We start from the raw sequence: 14655 nt of genomic DNA, 5'->3' as shown, positions 1-14655 counted from the left end.
AGGTGACTTATCTAAGCCATGACCACATGAATACCTTGTTAAATCACAGGGGCCACTCTTCCTTTTTTGCCCTCCTCCTCCTCCTCCTCCTCCTCCTCCTCCTTCTCCTTCTCCTTCTCCTTCTCCTTCTCCTTCTCCTTCTCCTTCTTTCTCCTTTCTTTTTCTCTCCTCTAACCTGCATCAGGACTTAAAATGAAGCGGGTCTGAGTTCAGCTGGTGGATCAGTCTTTTGTGGGTCGGATGGAATGTGAGGATCCCACAGAGAGGGCTGCTGCCAGCTTGCTTAGATATAAGCTCTTAGTCATTAGTAGTCAAGGACTGAGAAATGAAGCCTTCAGTAAACATTAATGATATCTATACTGCTCACAAAATAATATTAATCTGTCATTCACGTGATTAACTAGAGGATCTCCCTTGTTGTCTTAATCTTTTTTGTCATCTATAATAATGACAACAATTATGATAATCTATAATAAATATAGTAGGCTATATAATTAAAAATGAGTTGTCTTCAAGCCCTCTGATGAATTCTAAGCATTGAAGACTCATAATGGATATTGTTATGATTTTTAAGACATGTCCATATCTGAATGTGCTTTAATTTTTATTTTTTTTACTTTGTAAATTATTTTAAATTTCTGTAAATAAGCAAAAATATTCAAGTGTGCCTAAAACCTCTGGGACAGGGGTTGTGTCCTATGGATTCACACTGAGAATGCTGTAGATTTTAAAATTGCACCCTTAATGTTATTTTCAATTTAGGAGCCTGGGAGCGTGCTTTCAAACATTTCCTAAAGCAGAGTTTTCAGTGCCTGCAAGCGGTTTCATGCACCAGGATAAACATTTACATGTTCCCATAGAAGGACATGAGGACTCCAAAAGCCCCAGCTCACCTACGAGCCACAGTGGAGCTCAGTTCACCAAATCTGCTCATTATTGACCGTTTGTTTCCCCAGCACTAGTGGGAGTTAGGAAGCATTTTCTTCTGCAATACTTATATTTTAATCTTTTGTTTCTTATGAGTGTTTGTCTGCTTCAGGTTTCATTGAATTGTATCAGTTTGTTAAACATTCGGGGAACATTTCACTGCCTGCCTACTGCCACGTTGTACATAGTGGATTTGGGAACAGATCCAGCATTAAAGCCTTTCCAAGGCAAAAGCGAGCAACTGCTTATATTAATTTTACTTTTAAATTAACAGATTTGATCCTGAGTCTAAATTGTTGTTGAGGTAAGGTTAAGATAGAGTGATAATATTTTTTATTAAATCAACTGGAATCACCGGAAAAGGGGCACTTTGGTGACCTCAGTGGCTGTCCCTCGAGTCTCAGATGAATTGCTGCTACAAAGGCAGGCTGGAGCTGAGAGCAGAGCGCTTGCGGAAGGGACGGCCTCAAATGTTGAAGAAGTTTATAATTATAAATAGCTGCAATTTATTGCAGCCAGGATGCAATTAAAAGTAAATAACCCAGAAGATGTCTTACTGGCACTGTAAACAAGTGGCGTTGCATGTGGAATAGGATATACTGTGTTAGAGTCGGGAAGAGTACTGTAAGCTGCGACGCCTTGCTTTTTAACCTTCATTGTAAAAGTTTTTCTTAGTATTTTTTGGCAGCCCTTTTTGATAGAGACTATTAGGGGGTTTTTTGAGTCTTAAACTCTACATGCCTAAGGTTTACGAGCGAAGTTACAATCCATTAGAAGTAACTATTTATTTTCTTCACAGAATTAGAAATTAAATCTTTTACCAGTACAGTCAGTCCATAATTTGATCTTTAAGAGTTGAGGAGAGATGAGTTTGTAAAGGTGTCCGCAAATATTTGTATTCAGCGTTTCTCGCCTTCCAAATTGGAGAATCTGTTCACAAGATAGAAACCAGTTGGTAATATTAGCCTGCTAGATCATGGAAAACTTAGTTATTTGGCACCTGCGATATTCTACTGAGCAAAGAGGAGAACTGCAACTCCTTTTTTTAAACCGACCTGTTTGGGATCTGGTATTTTGGCCACTCTTAAAACTTCTTCGCTTTTACACTTTCTGCCAGAAGGAAGACATGCTATGTCTTAATGTACTTATTTAAGGGGGACTAGGGTGGTGAGAGAGAATCGTGAGGGAATCAGGAGAGAGAAAACCTCACTTGCAATTCTGGCATTTGGATCTAGTTTCAAAATGTTTCCTAACTTTGTTCATCTCCCGTCTCAGCCGAGGGCAAAGCTCCCATTCACTCCTGCACCATGGGGACCAGGGTCTCTGCCCCACCATTCCGCCTTGCTGCCTGCTGGGGCTCAGTGCATTCGGATAACAGGATGGGGACAGCAAGTTTGTGGGTTTTGAGAGGAACCAGACAGCGTGGCTGCAGCGGCAGATAACATTGGCCTCGTGCTCAAAGATATCCCGGCCAGCGGCGAGGGGCTGTAGCTCTGTACTGCGGGGAAGCGTGGTATAGGCGGGGTTGGTGGGGGAGCGTCGGGCAAGAGTTCATCATATTAAGCCCTCTTTTCATCTGCCACACATCATAGGCCTTCTGATGAAGTGCATATGTGCCCTTATGCTGAACCACTCCCAGAAAGGAGGATGATCTCCAAAATCCATGGACCTTTTGGAACAGGTCCAGAGGAGGCCCCGGAGATGCTGGGAGGGCTGGAGCCCCTCTGCTGGGAGGACAGGCTGAGAGAGCTGGGGGGGTTCAGCCTGGAGAAGAGAAGGCTCCGGGGAGACCTTCCAGCCCCTGCCAGGCCCTAAAGGGGCTCCGGGAAAGCTGGGGAGGGACTCTGGAGCAGGGAGGGATGAGGGGGAATGGTTTAAAACTGCAAGAGGGGAGATTTAGATTAGGTATCAGGAAGAAATTGTTGGCTGTGAGGGTGGTGAGCCCCTGGCCCAGGTTGCCCAGAGAAGCTGTGGCTGCCCCATCCCTGGAGGGGTTCAAGGCCAGGTTGGCCGGGGCTTGGAGCAACTTGGGCTGGTGGGAGGTGTCCCTGCCCAGGGCAGGGGGTGGAACGGATCTTTAAGGTCCATTCCAACTCTAACCGTTCTATGGTTCTATGATCTTTCACTTTTCAAGTATTCAAGAAGAAAAAAAGCCTCAAGTCCATATTCATTAGCAGCTCTCAGCTAATATATATGGCCCAAGTCAGTAAATGGGAAGAAGCTTCTAAAAATGGGCTGCTAAGTCACTTCTCTGGTGATAGAGTCTATCATTCTATGATTCTGTGTTCCATCACCTTATAGAGATGAAAAAGAAATAGATGGCAAAAAATACCAAAAATGCAGTTGTTCCAAAATACTGGCACATTTAAATACGCTAGAGCATTCCAAGTGCCAGTGGAAAAATATTAAATGGTGAGCTGCTTCTGAAGTCTCAGCCAGTCTGTTTTCTGGTGGACTGGCAGCAGATCAGGTCTTGTGACGAAACCTCACCTCCGTTCCTGCTAAATTGCCACCAGCATCAAAAGTCATGCACAAATACTGTATAATATTTGAAAACTGAAACTTCTTTCATTAATTAGTTCTTTGTTCTGTCTCGGAAATTATTTCACGTAGGGCACTAGAAAAAATGACGGAAATGCCAGTTATAATTTTACGGGTAAGGGCTTGGTTATGCAACACCCAAATATAAACTGAAACATGATACAGTTGAGGCCACGTCATATAGTATTCCAGGAGACCGTATCCAGAAATCGTAGGACTGCTTCCGTAAGTGACCATGTGCATCAGCTGTACCAGGAAGATTATCGAAGTCTGTGAGCTGGGAAGGTTTACGAATGTTTCTGGCAGAGGTTGTTGCAGTCCTGATGTCAGTGGGACACTCAGCGTGGCTTCAGGGAAAGAACGTGTCATGTAGCATCTAAACTTCTGTTTACTGTTTATTTGGATCCTGGTAGTGACACTGGACACCACTCAGCGAGAAAATCCCGATGCACTTCATCTTTCTCCTCCTCTCCCCCTGCTTTTGTAGGGTTCCTCTGTTCTCACGCTTGCATTTTAACCCCGCCATCGCTTCCAGTCCCCTCCTGTGCCCCACACGGCCACCTCTGCAGAAGCAGACAGGCAGCGCTGTCTCGGAGGGTCTGTGTTGGGTTCTGCTATAAAGTATCAGTATCAAAACATACTGTTAATTTTAAAATATTCGGATGTAATTAATGTGGTATATATCCATGAATAATGACTATTAAGAAAGTTAGAAAATCTGTTATTCCCTTTTAACATCACTCCCACAGAAAGTTATTACATTCGTAGAAGAGCGACTTCTAATCAGCTTTAAATCTGCCTATTGTTTTTGGACAGCTGTGAATCTTGCAACATTTCCTTAGGGACTTGGAGTATGTATTTTAATTTTACATGCTGTTTTTCGAAAACACCTGGTGCAAATTTAGCCAGTGCTTTCACAATTTATTTGTAAATAGTCACAACAAGTTAACAAACTGGGAGTTAGCAGAGTTGCACATACCCAAGGAGGGATGGTTTGATCTGAATTGTGGTTTCCGGGTTGATTGGTCTCAGACTGGATCACTTAGAAAGTGGCTTAGGTTACCGCGTTTCTAAGAAGGGTTGAGCTCGGGCTGTCATCTGTCGAGGAGGATAGTGTCTTTTCTTCTACTTGACTGTCTAATTTCTCGAAACTCGTAGGAATGTGGTATCTTTGACGTACTTACTGTGTGAGCACATTGAGCTAAAACTCAGCAGCAGGTTCAGAAATGACTGCGGAAGGAGGGCAGGGAGGGTGGAGAAGCTGAAAGACGCGCAGACACCTGGAGGGAGGCACACCACCAGAGCCGCATTTCGCAGGAGTGAAAACAAATTTACATTAGTCAAGACCAAAAGACACGTAAGAATTTAAGAAGAGCTGCCCAAGGATGCAGGTGGTGTATCTCTCCCTGACTGTGAAGACCCAGATAGAGCTGTGGGCAGGCCAGAGGAAATGTGCAGGCTTGGTGTCGGAAAAAGTAAGTTCTGAAAGAAACGTTAACAGTGCTTTTATGTGGAAATACACTTCTTCTAGACTGGGCACTAAACAGCTTTTGAACAGAAGCAGAACTCACCTTTTTTGTCCTTAAAATGATATTTAGCAAGAACTGTTTACTATCACTTTATTGTATCTGTACCGTTGAAATAACTAGAGATACTTTAAGTGGCAGTTTTCAAAACGTCTGCATTTAGATCATTAATCTATTGTCCTCTAAATGTTTTTGTTGAAAAGGCCAAAGTAAGTGAGGATGCACATATTTTTACATGAGTAAACCAGGCTTCAGCCGGAAGGGATCCCCACTGTTCACAGCCTTCCTTCAGGTGCCCTCTCTGAAATGAAGCAGAAAGGCAGCATGGAAGAAACCAGTGGGAAGGAAGAATCATTTTGCACAACTCTCCAGATATACTCTGCTAAAAATTCTAAAAAACATTTAGAATGCATAAAATACTCATTGTATTTTTATCTCACCTTCTAAGAAATAAAAATAAAATTTTAAAGAATTTACTGCTGTTAGTAGGCTGGTACCAAACCCCTCTTACTCTATATCTAAGCCCTGAAGTTTTCTAATTTGCATTGTTCTCCTTAATATGTAGTATTTTTCTTTCGGTTTTGTTTTTTTTTTTTCTTTTATTACGTAAAACTCAGATGACAAAGTAAGGGAATAGCCTGGACCTTTTCTCATCTCTGGGGAAAATACATCATTCAATATCAAGTGCAGATCATAGAATCACAGGGTTGGAAGGGACCTCTGGAGATCGTCTAGTCCAGCCCCCTGCCAGAGCAGGGTCACCTAGAGAAAGATTTCCGCTCTCGATCTTGCATTGCCCTGATGGGGAGGTGAAGACTTGACGTGTAGCGAGGGGGGCAGCAGGTCCTGCAGCCCCGGCCCTGGGCAAGGCTGGGAATCCCCAAATGACTTATATTAGGGTCCAGTGCCACAGGGAGCCGATTCCTTCTCCTGCTACAGGAATGCACTCGCAGCTGGCGCCGTGGCTGTGGGCCGTGGTCCTGCTCACCGAGGAGTCTGAGAGCACGGGAACGGGTTACAATAACAGTGCAGTTCGTTATTTAAACATTTGGTCAGCTCTGCTTTAGTTTGTCTGAGGAGATGATTTTTTTCCTATTCCTAAAATCATGATTTAGCTTGTGTGAGTTTTATCAATGCAAACATTTTCTATTACAAGGAATTTGAGCCCTTCCAGGTCAACTAATTTACATGATAAAGTAGTTGATAGAGAATATGCATGTTAGAAAGGAAAATACGCCCAAGTTCTGTGTGTTTTGGCTATTTCCACCTGCTTTTTGATATATGTATCACAGAAGTATGCAAGAATGAGATTACTTGCCATGTTTGGAGCTCTGTGAACACAGAAAAAACATGAACTTTCAATGCCACGAAGACTCAAATTTACCGAATCTTTAAAATGTGCCTGTGCCAGGCGCACCCTGCAAGTTCATTGCTGAATTACTCTTTGGCATCATTTATTTTCTGCCACGTAACTTCAAACGTTGAACATACGGTCTCTATACAACAATTATTAATGAAGTTAATTGCGTTATGGATATGGTGAATTAAGAGGACCTATCCTTACGAAGGCAGACACCGTCCCGAGGTGCAGTCCCTTCCCTGGGGACATGGGGGGCGCAGAGGGTGGCAGCCCTGCGGGGAGCGCACCCTGTGCAGTCCCTCCCAGCCAGCCTTCGATGGGGAGGGCAGTGGCACACATATGTATGGGGCATATGTGCATACAGCATATGCTCTGAATGGCAGATACTTTGCTGAGTGTATCTCATAGCAATCCTGACCTCTGATGTCACTCTTACCTGCTCAGCCAGTGCCATTAGAAATGCTGAATCCATTAACTTTGACAGATTTATGGGGTAAGCAGATGTCACTGGTATTATGTGAAGCAGTTACATTCATGGGGAGATTTTATGATTCACTGTATCCGCTTATGTAAACCTCAACTTTTGCGCTGAGAGCCGCTCGGGAGCACATTGTCCTTCTGGCAGGGTCAAGGAGCAGATCTTGGTGGGAGCAGGGGGCGACGGGGTTGGGGAGTAGGGCTGGCAAGGCTTGGGGTGCAGGGCCTGCTGGGGAGCACAGGATGGCACTGGGGAGTGGGACCAGCAGGGTGTGGGGCTGGTGGAGTTGATGGACAAGGCTGGTAGGGAACAAGGCCAGCAGAGTTGGGGAGCCAGAACCAACAGGGAGCAGGGACGGCTGGGTTGGGGAGCAGGGCTGGGGGGGTTGGGGGGCAGGGTCTGGCAAGGAGCAGGGGCTGGCTGGGTTAGGAAGCAGGACCAGGTGGGATGGGGGAGCAGGGCTGGTGGGGCTGGAGAGCAGGGCTGGTGGGGAGCAGGACCAGGCAGGGTTGGGGCGCGGGGCTGTGGGGGCTGGTGGGACTGGAGAGCAGCGCAGGTGGGACTGGGGAGTGGGACCGGGTGGGGCTGGGAGACCGGGGGTGGCAGGGAGCAGGGCCGGCGGGGTTGGGGAACAAGGCTGGTAGGATTGAAGATCAGCGTGGGTGGGATTGGGGAGCAGGGCTGGTGGGCTTGGGGAACAAGACCAGGTGGGGTTGGAGAGTAGAGCTGGTGAGGTTGGGGAGCAGGGCTGTTGGGTTTGGGGAACAGGACCAGGTGGGGTCGGAGAGTTAAGGCTGTTGGGGCTGGGGCGCAGGGCTGTTGGGGAGCAGGGCTGGTGGATTTGGGGAGCAGGGCTGGTGGATTTGGGGGGCAGGACCAGGCAGGGCTGGGGCACAGGGCTGTTGGGGAGCAGAACCAGGCAGGGTTGGGGAGCAGGACCAGGCAGGTTGGGGTGTAGGGCTTTTGGGGCGCAGGGCTCTTGGGGCTCGGGGCTTTTGGGGAGCCGGCTCTGTCAGGGCGCAGGGGCCCGGCCGGCCGGGGAGCGGAGCTGGCGCAGGACCGGCATCCCGGGCGCGGGCAGCGCCGAGCCGGGGGGGCGGCCCGGGCCCCCGCAGCAGCTCTGGGGGGACGACATCGGGCAGTGCCGGCTCCCTCGGAGCCGCAGCCCGGCCCGGCCCGGCCCTGCCCTGCCCTGCCCTGCCCGGGGGGCGCCCGGTTCCCCGTCCCGCGGGGGCAGGGCGGGCTGCGGGGCCGGGGCGGGCCGGGGCGGGCCGGGGCGGGCGTCCGGGGCCGGGGCCGTGCCGGGTGCCAGCGGCGGGCGGGGATTTGCTCGCCGGCGGCGAGGGGAGCGCAGCGGCGGCCGCATGATGAGGGAGCGGTGCGGCACCTCCGGCGGCGCTGGCGGCGGGTCGGGCGGCCCCGCCATGGAGAGGCTGCCGCCGCGCCAGCCCGACTACATGTCCGTCTGCCTCTTCGCAGACGAACCCTACCAGAAGTTGGCCATGGAGACGCTGGAGGAGCTCGACTGGTGCCTGGATCAGCTGGAGACCATTCAGACCTACCGCTCCGTCAGCGAGATGGCATCTAACAAGGTGAGCCGAGCGGCGGCGGGATGCGGAGCGGGGCGATGCGGAGCGGGGCGATGCGGAGGGGCGATGCCGAGCCGGGGATGCGGAGGGGGGATGCGGAGCGGCGCGGGGCACGGCAGCCTGATGCCCGGTCGGTCTGCAGCTCTGTAAAGAAGAACAACTCCAAGTTCCTCCCGGGGAAGGAGGTGCGGGTTTCCCCCGCAGAGGCACGGCCAGGAAAAACTGGCGATGCCGCGGCGGGCCGGCGTGGGGAGCGCGGTCCTGACCGCCGGGCTCACTTACGAGAAGTAAAAGAGGTTTCAATTAGCGCCGGTCCCTTCGGAACCGATATTACCAGAAACACTGTGAAAACGCCCGCGTTTAACAAATTATCACTTCAAAAGTCAATTATCTTCATTGTTGTCTGTCCGTAATAATGGCAAACTCTAAACATTGTGGTACGTTATTTTATTGCTGTTTTGTCTTTCGGTAAGCGTTTAATTTTGTTTTTAATGTGGTGGGCTGGCTCGGCACCGCTTGCCAGCACATGATGAGGGTGCGAAGTCAAAAAGATTGTGCACAGGGAATGAGCTGGGAGAGGAGCCGCTCTCCGCCGCCCGGCACCTTTTTTATTATTTTTTTTTTAAGCTTTTAACGGCAAAAGGGAGTTTTGACTTTTTCTGCGAGGAGTCAGGTGCTAAAATAAAGCAAGAAAAGTAAGCTGTACTAAAAGCCAGAGAAGCAGCAGGGCGAGCGGAGCCCCAGGAGTACCCTGAGAAGCAGCAGAGAGGAAAGCCAGCGAAACGCGAGGTCTGAACGCCTTTGTGCAACTTTTGGCTGTTGATGTTCTTCATCCCCCCCCGCCCCGTGCTGGGGCCGGGCTCCCCAGCTCTGTCCTGCCGAGCCACAGCATCGCAGGACGAATTTCGCTTCAGCATCTCCCCAAGTCAGAGCTGAGTTTGCCGGGGTGGCAGGCGGAGGATGGGAGGCGCTCCCTCCCCCGGGGCCGGGGCCGCCTCCCGGCTCTGATCCCAGCCGCTGCCCGGGGCAGCGCTCGGCTGCCAGCGGAGCCTTCGCACCCCCGGGACAGGCTGGCTGCTCCCCATCTCCCCTCCCTGGCGTTTGCCAAGCGCAGTTTCCGCACCCAGGCTTTTAAGCAGTGTTTTTGTCCCTGCGTTGTCCGATGGAGCAGGTCATACAGTCCCACAGACCGGCTCGCTCCGTCCGCTGCATCCGTGCTTTTGAACAGTTGCCATGGTTAAACACAGTTCTGAGTTGCACTGCACGAACCCGATGTTATTATTTTTTGTTCCTAATTGAAAATAAATGAAATCAGAAATGCTGAATCATAAACTGATTTTATGGAAAAAGTTGAGCAAAGAAATCCCATGTTATTTCAGCTTCCTCCTCTGTTAGTGATTACCACGACGTGCAGGGGCAAAGGAAGCAATAAAAGTTTTATAGACCAAGCTTTCAAGAAAGGAATATTATTTTTTTTTTGAGTTTGTGTTGAGGCAAGCCAGGGTGAAAGTTGAGAAGGGTTTAGGCTGCAAAGAAAGCTGCACCTCCAGTGTGGACGTTGATGCCCTTCATTTTGAGGTTATTTTCACTGGGTGCCAAATCTGGACTCGTAAAGGTGAAAGACTAACTAAATTGCCTATTATAGTAATTTAAAGTTATGATCCCTCTGTATGCAAATGGCTTACAGCTGGGTCGAGCAAAAAGTTCGCAAAACTTTGTTCTTTCATAAGCAGTTTCTGAAACGTCTGCACTTTTTGGTGAACTTCCAGTATCGTTTGCATCTGTGAAAGAAAAGCATAAAATGGCCTCACACCTCAGTTTCCTTTCCTCATCAGTGGTAAATATCGACCCATGTCAGTTTGGGGGATTGTGGCTTTTGGGTTTTGGTAGCAGACATACAATCTGCAGAGCGATCTTACAGTTAGAGCAGCCGTTGGGTCGAAAACGTGCATCTTCAGGAGGAGGCTGCAACGGTCCTTAATTGGGCAGCTTTTTCCCTTCACCAAGGATCCCACTCAACAGCCTGCTTCAGTCAAAGGCATTTAAATTTGTCACCGGTAAATAGCAAAACAGTCAGATGTTTTGAAAACAGGATGCTTGGGCTCCACATTATTAAAGAAAAACGGAAAGAGAAACAGTATAGATAGGAAGAAAGCAAATAGACTCAGCATGCTCCCAAGTGCAAGAGCAGTATAAACAGTGACCTATCTTCCTGACCTCCGCTCTCGCCGAGTTCCTGGCCCCGCGCCACCCAAGCCAAACTACGTCATTTGAGACTGATAGTAGGCATGGCACAGCTGTTGCAAGTGTGACTCGAATTTCCTGTCTCCTTCCTGACAGACGTAGTTTAGAAAACCCAGAGTTGCAACAACAGCAGGCAGAGAGGGAGGATCTCGGCATACGTGTTCGCAGGGCGATTCTCAGAAGTCCTGCACCAAAAAGAGATCGCTGGGGGGAAACGCCATGCAGGACGGCATCCTGGCTATAAGCTGATGGTTTTCGGAAAACGTCAGTTAAAACATGTGCGTATACTTTTTAAAGATGTGAGTTAATTACAGGAGAAGTGAGGAAATGAGTAACTAATCTTACTGTGAGCTAACGAGCCTGATTGCACCGACATCAATGCGAGCCAAGAGAGCAGTGCTGCTCGCACAGTGGGACCCTGCAGTCCTGTGAGCGGGGGGTCGACATAAAACTGGCAAAGAGGGGAATTCTGTTCCCCGGGTGTGCTGTCGTTGGTGTCCGTGGGTCCTGATGCATTTCCAGAGCCGTGCCTGATCCACAAACCGGCCTGAGCCCCTTATATTGCTCCAGCTGCAAGCTTCTGCTAAAGAACAACTTACTATGCACAGTGCCCGTAACTTTCTAAATTAGTGAAAAAAACTACCTGGAAAACTACCTGTTTGCAGAGAATGCACCAACGTGAAAGGAATTTATTTTCCTAACAATAGACTAATGTTTTGCTGTGAGCAGAGTATGGCACTGCAGCTTTGCAGTGAAAAAAAATTGCCTGTGAAGTTCTGTAGGCACTTTGTGCTGCCTGTAGAAGCAGACCACACATATTTACATTATTGTAACGTATATATATTTTTTTTTCTGCATTTATCACCCTGTTCAGCTTCCAGTTAAGGCTACTGCTGTGTCTCAGAAGGATTTGTGAGTCATGGGCCTGCTGATAAAGAAGGGGTATTTTCTCTCTTGGTGGCCACCCTGTAATGTTGCGTTTGGCATTAGGCAGCTGTCCGCAGCCTTGCTTCTCCTGCAGACGGAAGCGCAGGACCCCCTCAGCTCTATTACCTAATATAGCATTTGGGATTTGGGGGAGGATGTGCTCAGTGCATCCTCCCAATCATAAAAAGGGGCACATATTTTTTTCCAGCTGCAATGCTGATCTTGACAGCTCCAGGTTTTCATGGGGCCATAATACAGAAATGAGGGATGGAGAAAATGTATTATTTCTCAAGAGCTACCTGCCTGTCCGTGCAGGATACAGCCCGGATCAAATGTAAAATGGCAATATCTGAATGGAACTAAGCACTAAGCAGCACCTTGCTGTCTCCTTAAATAGGACCAGTCTTATTTAGAGCTTTTTGCAGTCGCTTGAATGAATGGACAGATAACATAATTTGCAGTCTGTGGAGATATTTTAATTTTGAGTAGACAGAGCTGTTGTCGTCAGGGTGCCTGCCTTGTGCTCTTGCAGCTTTCCGTACCCGCTTCTCTCCACAGACCGTTGCTCTCCAGTGCTACCCGTGCAGCTACAAACACTGCAGAGTAAATCCTTAAACTGTCTTATTTCAACTCTTAAAGACGTCTCCGTTACTCCCAAGTACTGAATAACGCAACTCCAGCCTTGCCACCCAAGGCCATTTTCAGCCAGCGGCTCAGGGCAGCAGCGCGGCGGGGCTCCACACTCCTATCTCGGTTGCACGTGAGCCAGAAGCCACTAAGATAAACATGACTGATTTCATTTTGTGTGTATTTCAAAGGGCATTTCGGTCAGAAAAGAGGAGCAAGGCCGCACCTAGCTTTCAGGAGACAGTGGCTTAAATAAACATCTGGACACTAATGTAAACTCCTGAGGTCTGCGGTGGAGGTCGAGCGCGGCGCGGGGCCAGGTGCCAGCAGCGTATGTGCCGGGCTGCACAGCCTCCGCGCTCGCTCGCCTCTCTTCTGCCAGGCCGTCAGCCCCAAGTCTTCTCCTCTTTGTACGTGATGTTTCCCTTAAGTGGTGCCGAGCTGTTTAGTCTTTCACTTGCTTTTGCTGTAACTTCCTTTGTTTAATATGCTTTAAAATAGCCGAGCGCTGCACAAAGAGAGGCTTGTTCGCTTATGCAGCAGCCAGCGAAACAAAGAGACTTCCACGTCTCCTGTTTTTACAAGCCGGGATGAATCACTGAGCTCCGCACGCGGATCCCCAGCCGCACACCGGTATTCCCCTCGCCCGGGGAATTGCATTACGGAAACAGGGATCCACGACCGAGCGCCTGGGAGAGCTCTCCTGAGCACAGCGGGCCACTTCTCCACAGCAGTCCCTGCAGAGCCCTAACGCGCTCGTTGCCGTGTCAGGTTTGACGTCGGTGTGCTCCACGCCGGTTAACTGTTTCCTAGATGTACAGCTGCAGTCTGCAGAGCAGGACAGTAGACGACCATTATGCTCGATGAGAACTGCGGTAGGAGCTGCTTATACCTGAGGTTGGGAATATTCACTCGATCTTTCTTTTATCTGATGGCATGTTATTTGTGTTGAGGATGTCCTTGTTCTAGAGGACAGGGCACTGTATTTCTTAAGGCAAAGCTACGCGTGATGCGGGAGCCAGGTTTTTTAACAGAGACCTTGATAGTGGGACGGTGGCTCTGCCCCAGACTCTGAAACCCCTCAAAGCTCCTCATGGTTGTTTAAGACTTGGGGAGCTGGGGCCGAGTCATCTCCTGTGTGTTAGTTCTCATCGCTGTCATAGACGGAATTTTAGGGTAGCTGGCTCTGTATCCATCCTATTCCTCCTCCCTTGCTCTTTGGCCTCTAAAATAAATCATTCTGATTATATCAAATATGTCATAAGAGTGGGGTGGAACAGTGGGGCCGTATGTGGGCTGGCTTATTTAACAATCTAATATTTGTGTCTTGCAAGCCCTCTGGGCTGTCAGTTCCAGATATCTTTGTTGAACTGATTCAAATATTTAAAAGAAGAAATATTGGAGAGTGAAATGCTGTCTGTGAAAAATGCCGGCTGGTACAGAATGGGGAGCCAGTGCCACTGTTGTTAATGCCCTCCTAGGGCAAAGTGACATTGAGTGGCAGATGCTTTCTCATCCTCTTGGACTGTACTGGTAAATGAGTGGGAAAAGCCCACAATCCCACGGCCACACACTATCCGTGCTGCTGGCGCACACGCAGATAGCCACAGCAGAGATGGAGGCTTTGGGGCTGGAATTTTTGTTCGAATCCATCTTCCCAGGAGCCTTTCTGGGGAGCTGCCATCCTCCGGGACAAAACGGTACCCAGAACCTTCAGGCCTGTCCTTTAAACATTTCTGCTTGTACTTGGATGTGATGGGTTTTAAAGTTCTGCATTCTCAGACTTTTACGTTATAACACATTAGGGTGGGGCCTAAATAAATACTAGCTCAAAGGCAGGTTCAAAATGAATCATGATTTGAGGGCAGGACTAGAGAGTGACTAACTGTTCGGAGCAGTGACCTCTCTGGAAGTGAAGTGAGGATACTGGAGACGCGTGAAACCTCAGAGGAGAAGCATCACTTAGGATGGGAGCGGGCTGTGAAGGATTTCAAAGTAGGATTTAATTCTCGGAGCAGTCCTAATCCCGACCCCGATTTTGCGGACCAGGCCAATTTCCACAGCCTGACTCCAGAAACTCCTTGTTTTTTACCCAGGTGCAGAGCAACTGCTTTCGGTGGGGCAGCTGGTGATCAAAATATTTGCACTAAGTGAAACTTAATTGAAAGATGTTGTGTTATCAAAGCCAAAACATGTTGTGGAGATGTATTGGTTTGAAGGCTCATCCGTCAGAGCTCTTAGAGGGAGAGATTCCTCTGATTAAAGCCTTTGCTCTGTGTTTAAAGCAAACAAACGAGAAGTGCCTCACCTTGCTGCTGGTTTAGCACAGCTGGGCAAATGCTACATAAAAATTACTCTGCAGATCATTTGCCTATCTCTATGTGAGAAGGATTTTTCATTTAAATATATTTACATTAATTAGTGCATTCTATATGG

General features: G+C 48.6%; 1 protein-coding gene across 4 annotated transcripts in view; it reads left to right on the top strand.

Moving 5' to 3' along the window:
• PDE4B (phosphodiesterase 4B) overlaps nt 1-14655 on the top strand; it is a 219516-nt gene that overhangs the window by 183613 nt on the left and 21248 nt on the right. For all 4 annotated transcript variants that reach the window (XM_063342708.1, XM_063342709.1, XM_063342710.1 and 1 more), the window contains one exon: nt 8312-8424. In XM_063342708.1, the coding sequence (XP_063198778.1) occupies nt 8312-8424 (113 nt within the window). The remainder of the gene's footprint in view (nt 1-8311; nt 8425-14655) is intronic.

The sequence above is a fragment of the Chroicocephalus ridibundus genome, chromosome 8 (genome assembly GCF_963924245.1).
Source record: "Chroicocephalus ridibundus chromosome 8, bChrRid1.1, whole genome shotgun sequence".
In the NCBI taxonomy this organism is placed as follows: Eukaryota; Metazoa; Chordata; class Aves; order Charadriiformes; family Laridae; genus Chroicocephalus; species Chroicocephalus ridibundus.
Note: the sequence above shows the minus strand (reverse complement) of the source record. Positions and strands in the feature narration are given on the sequence as shown.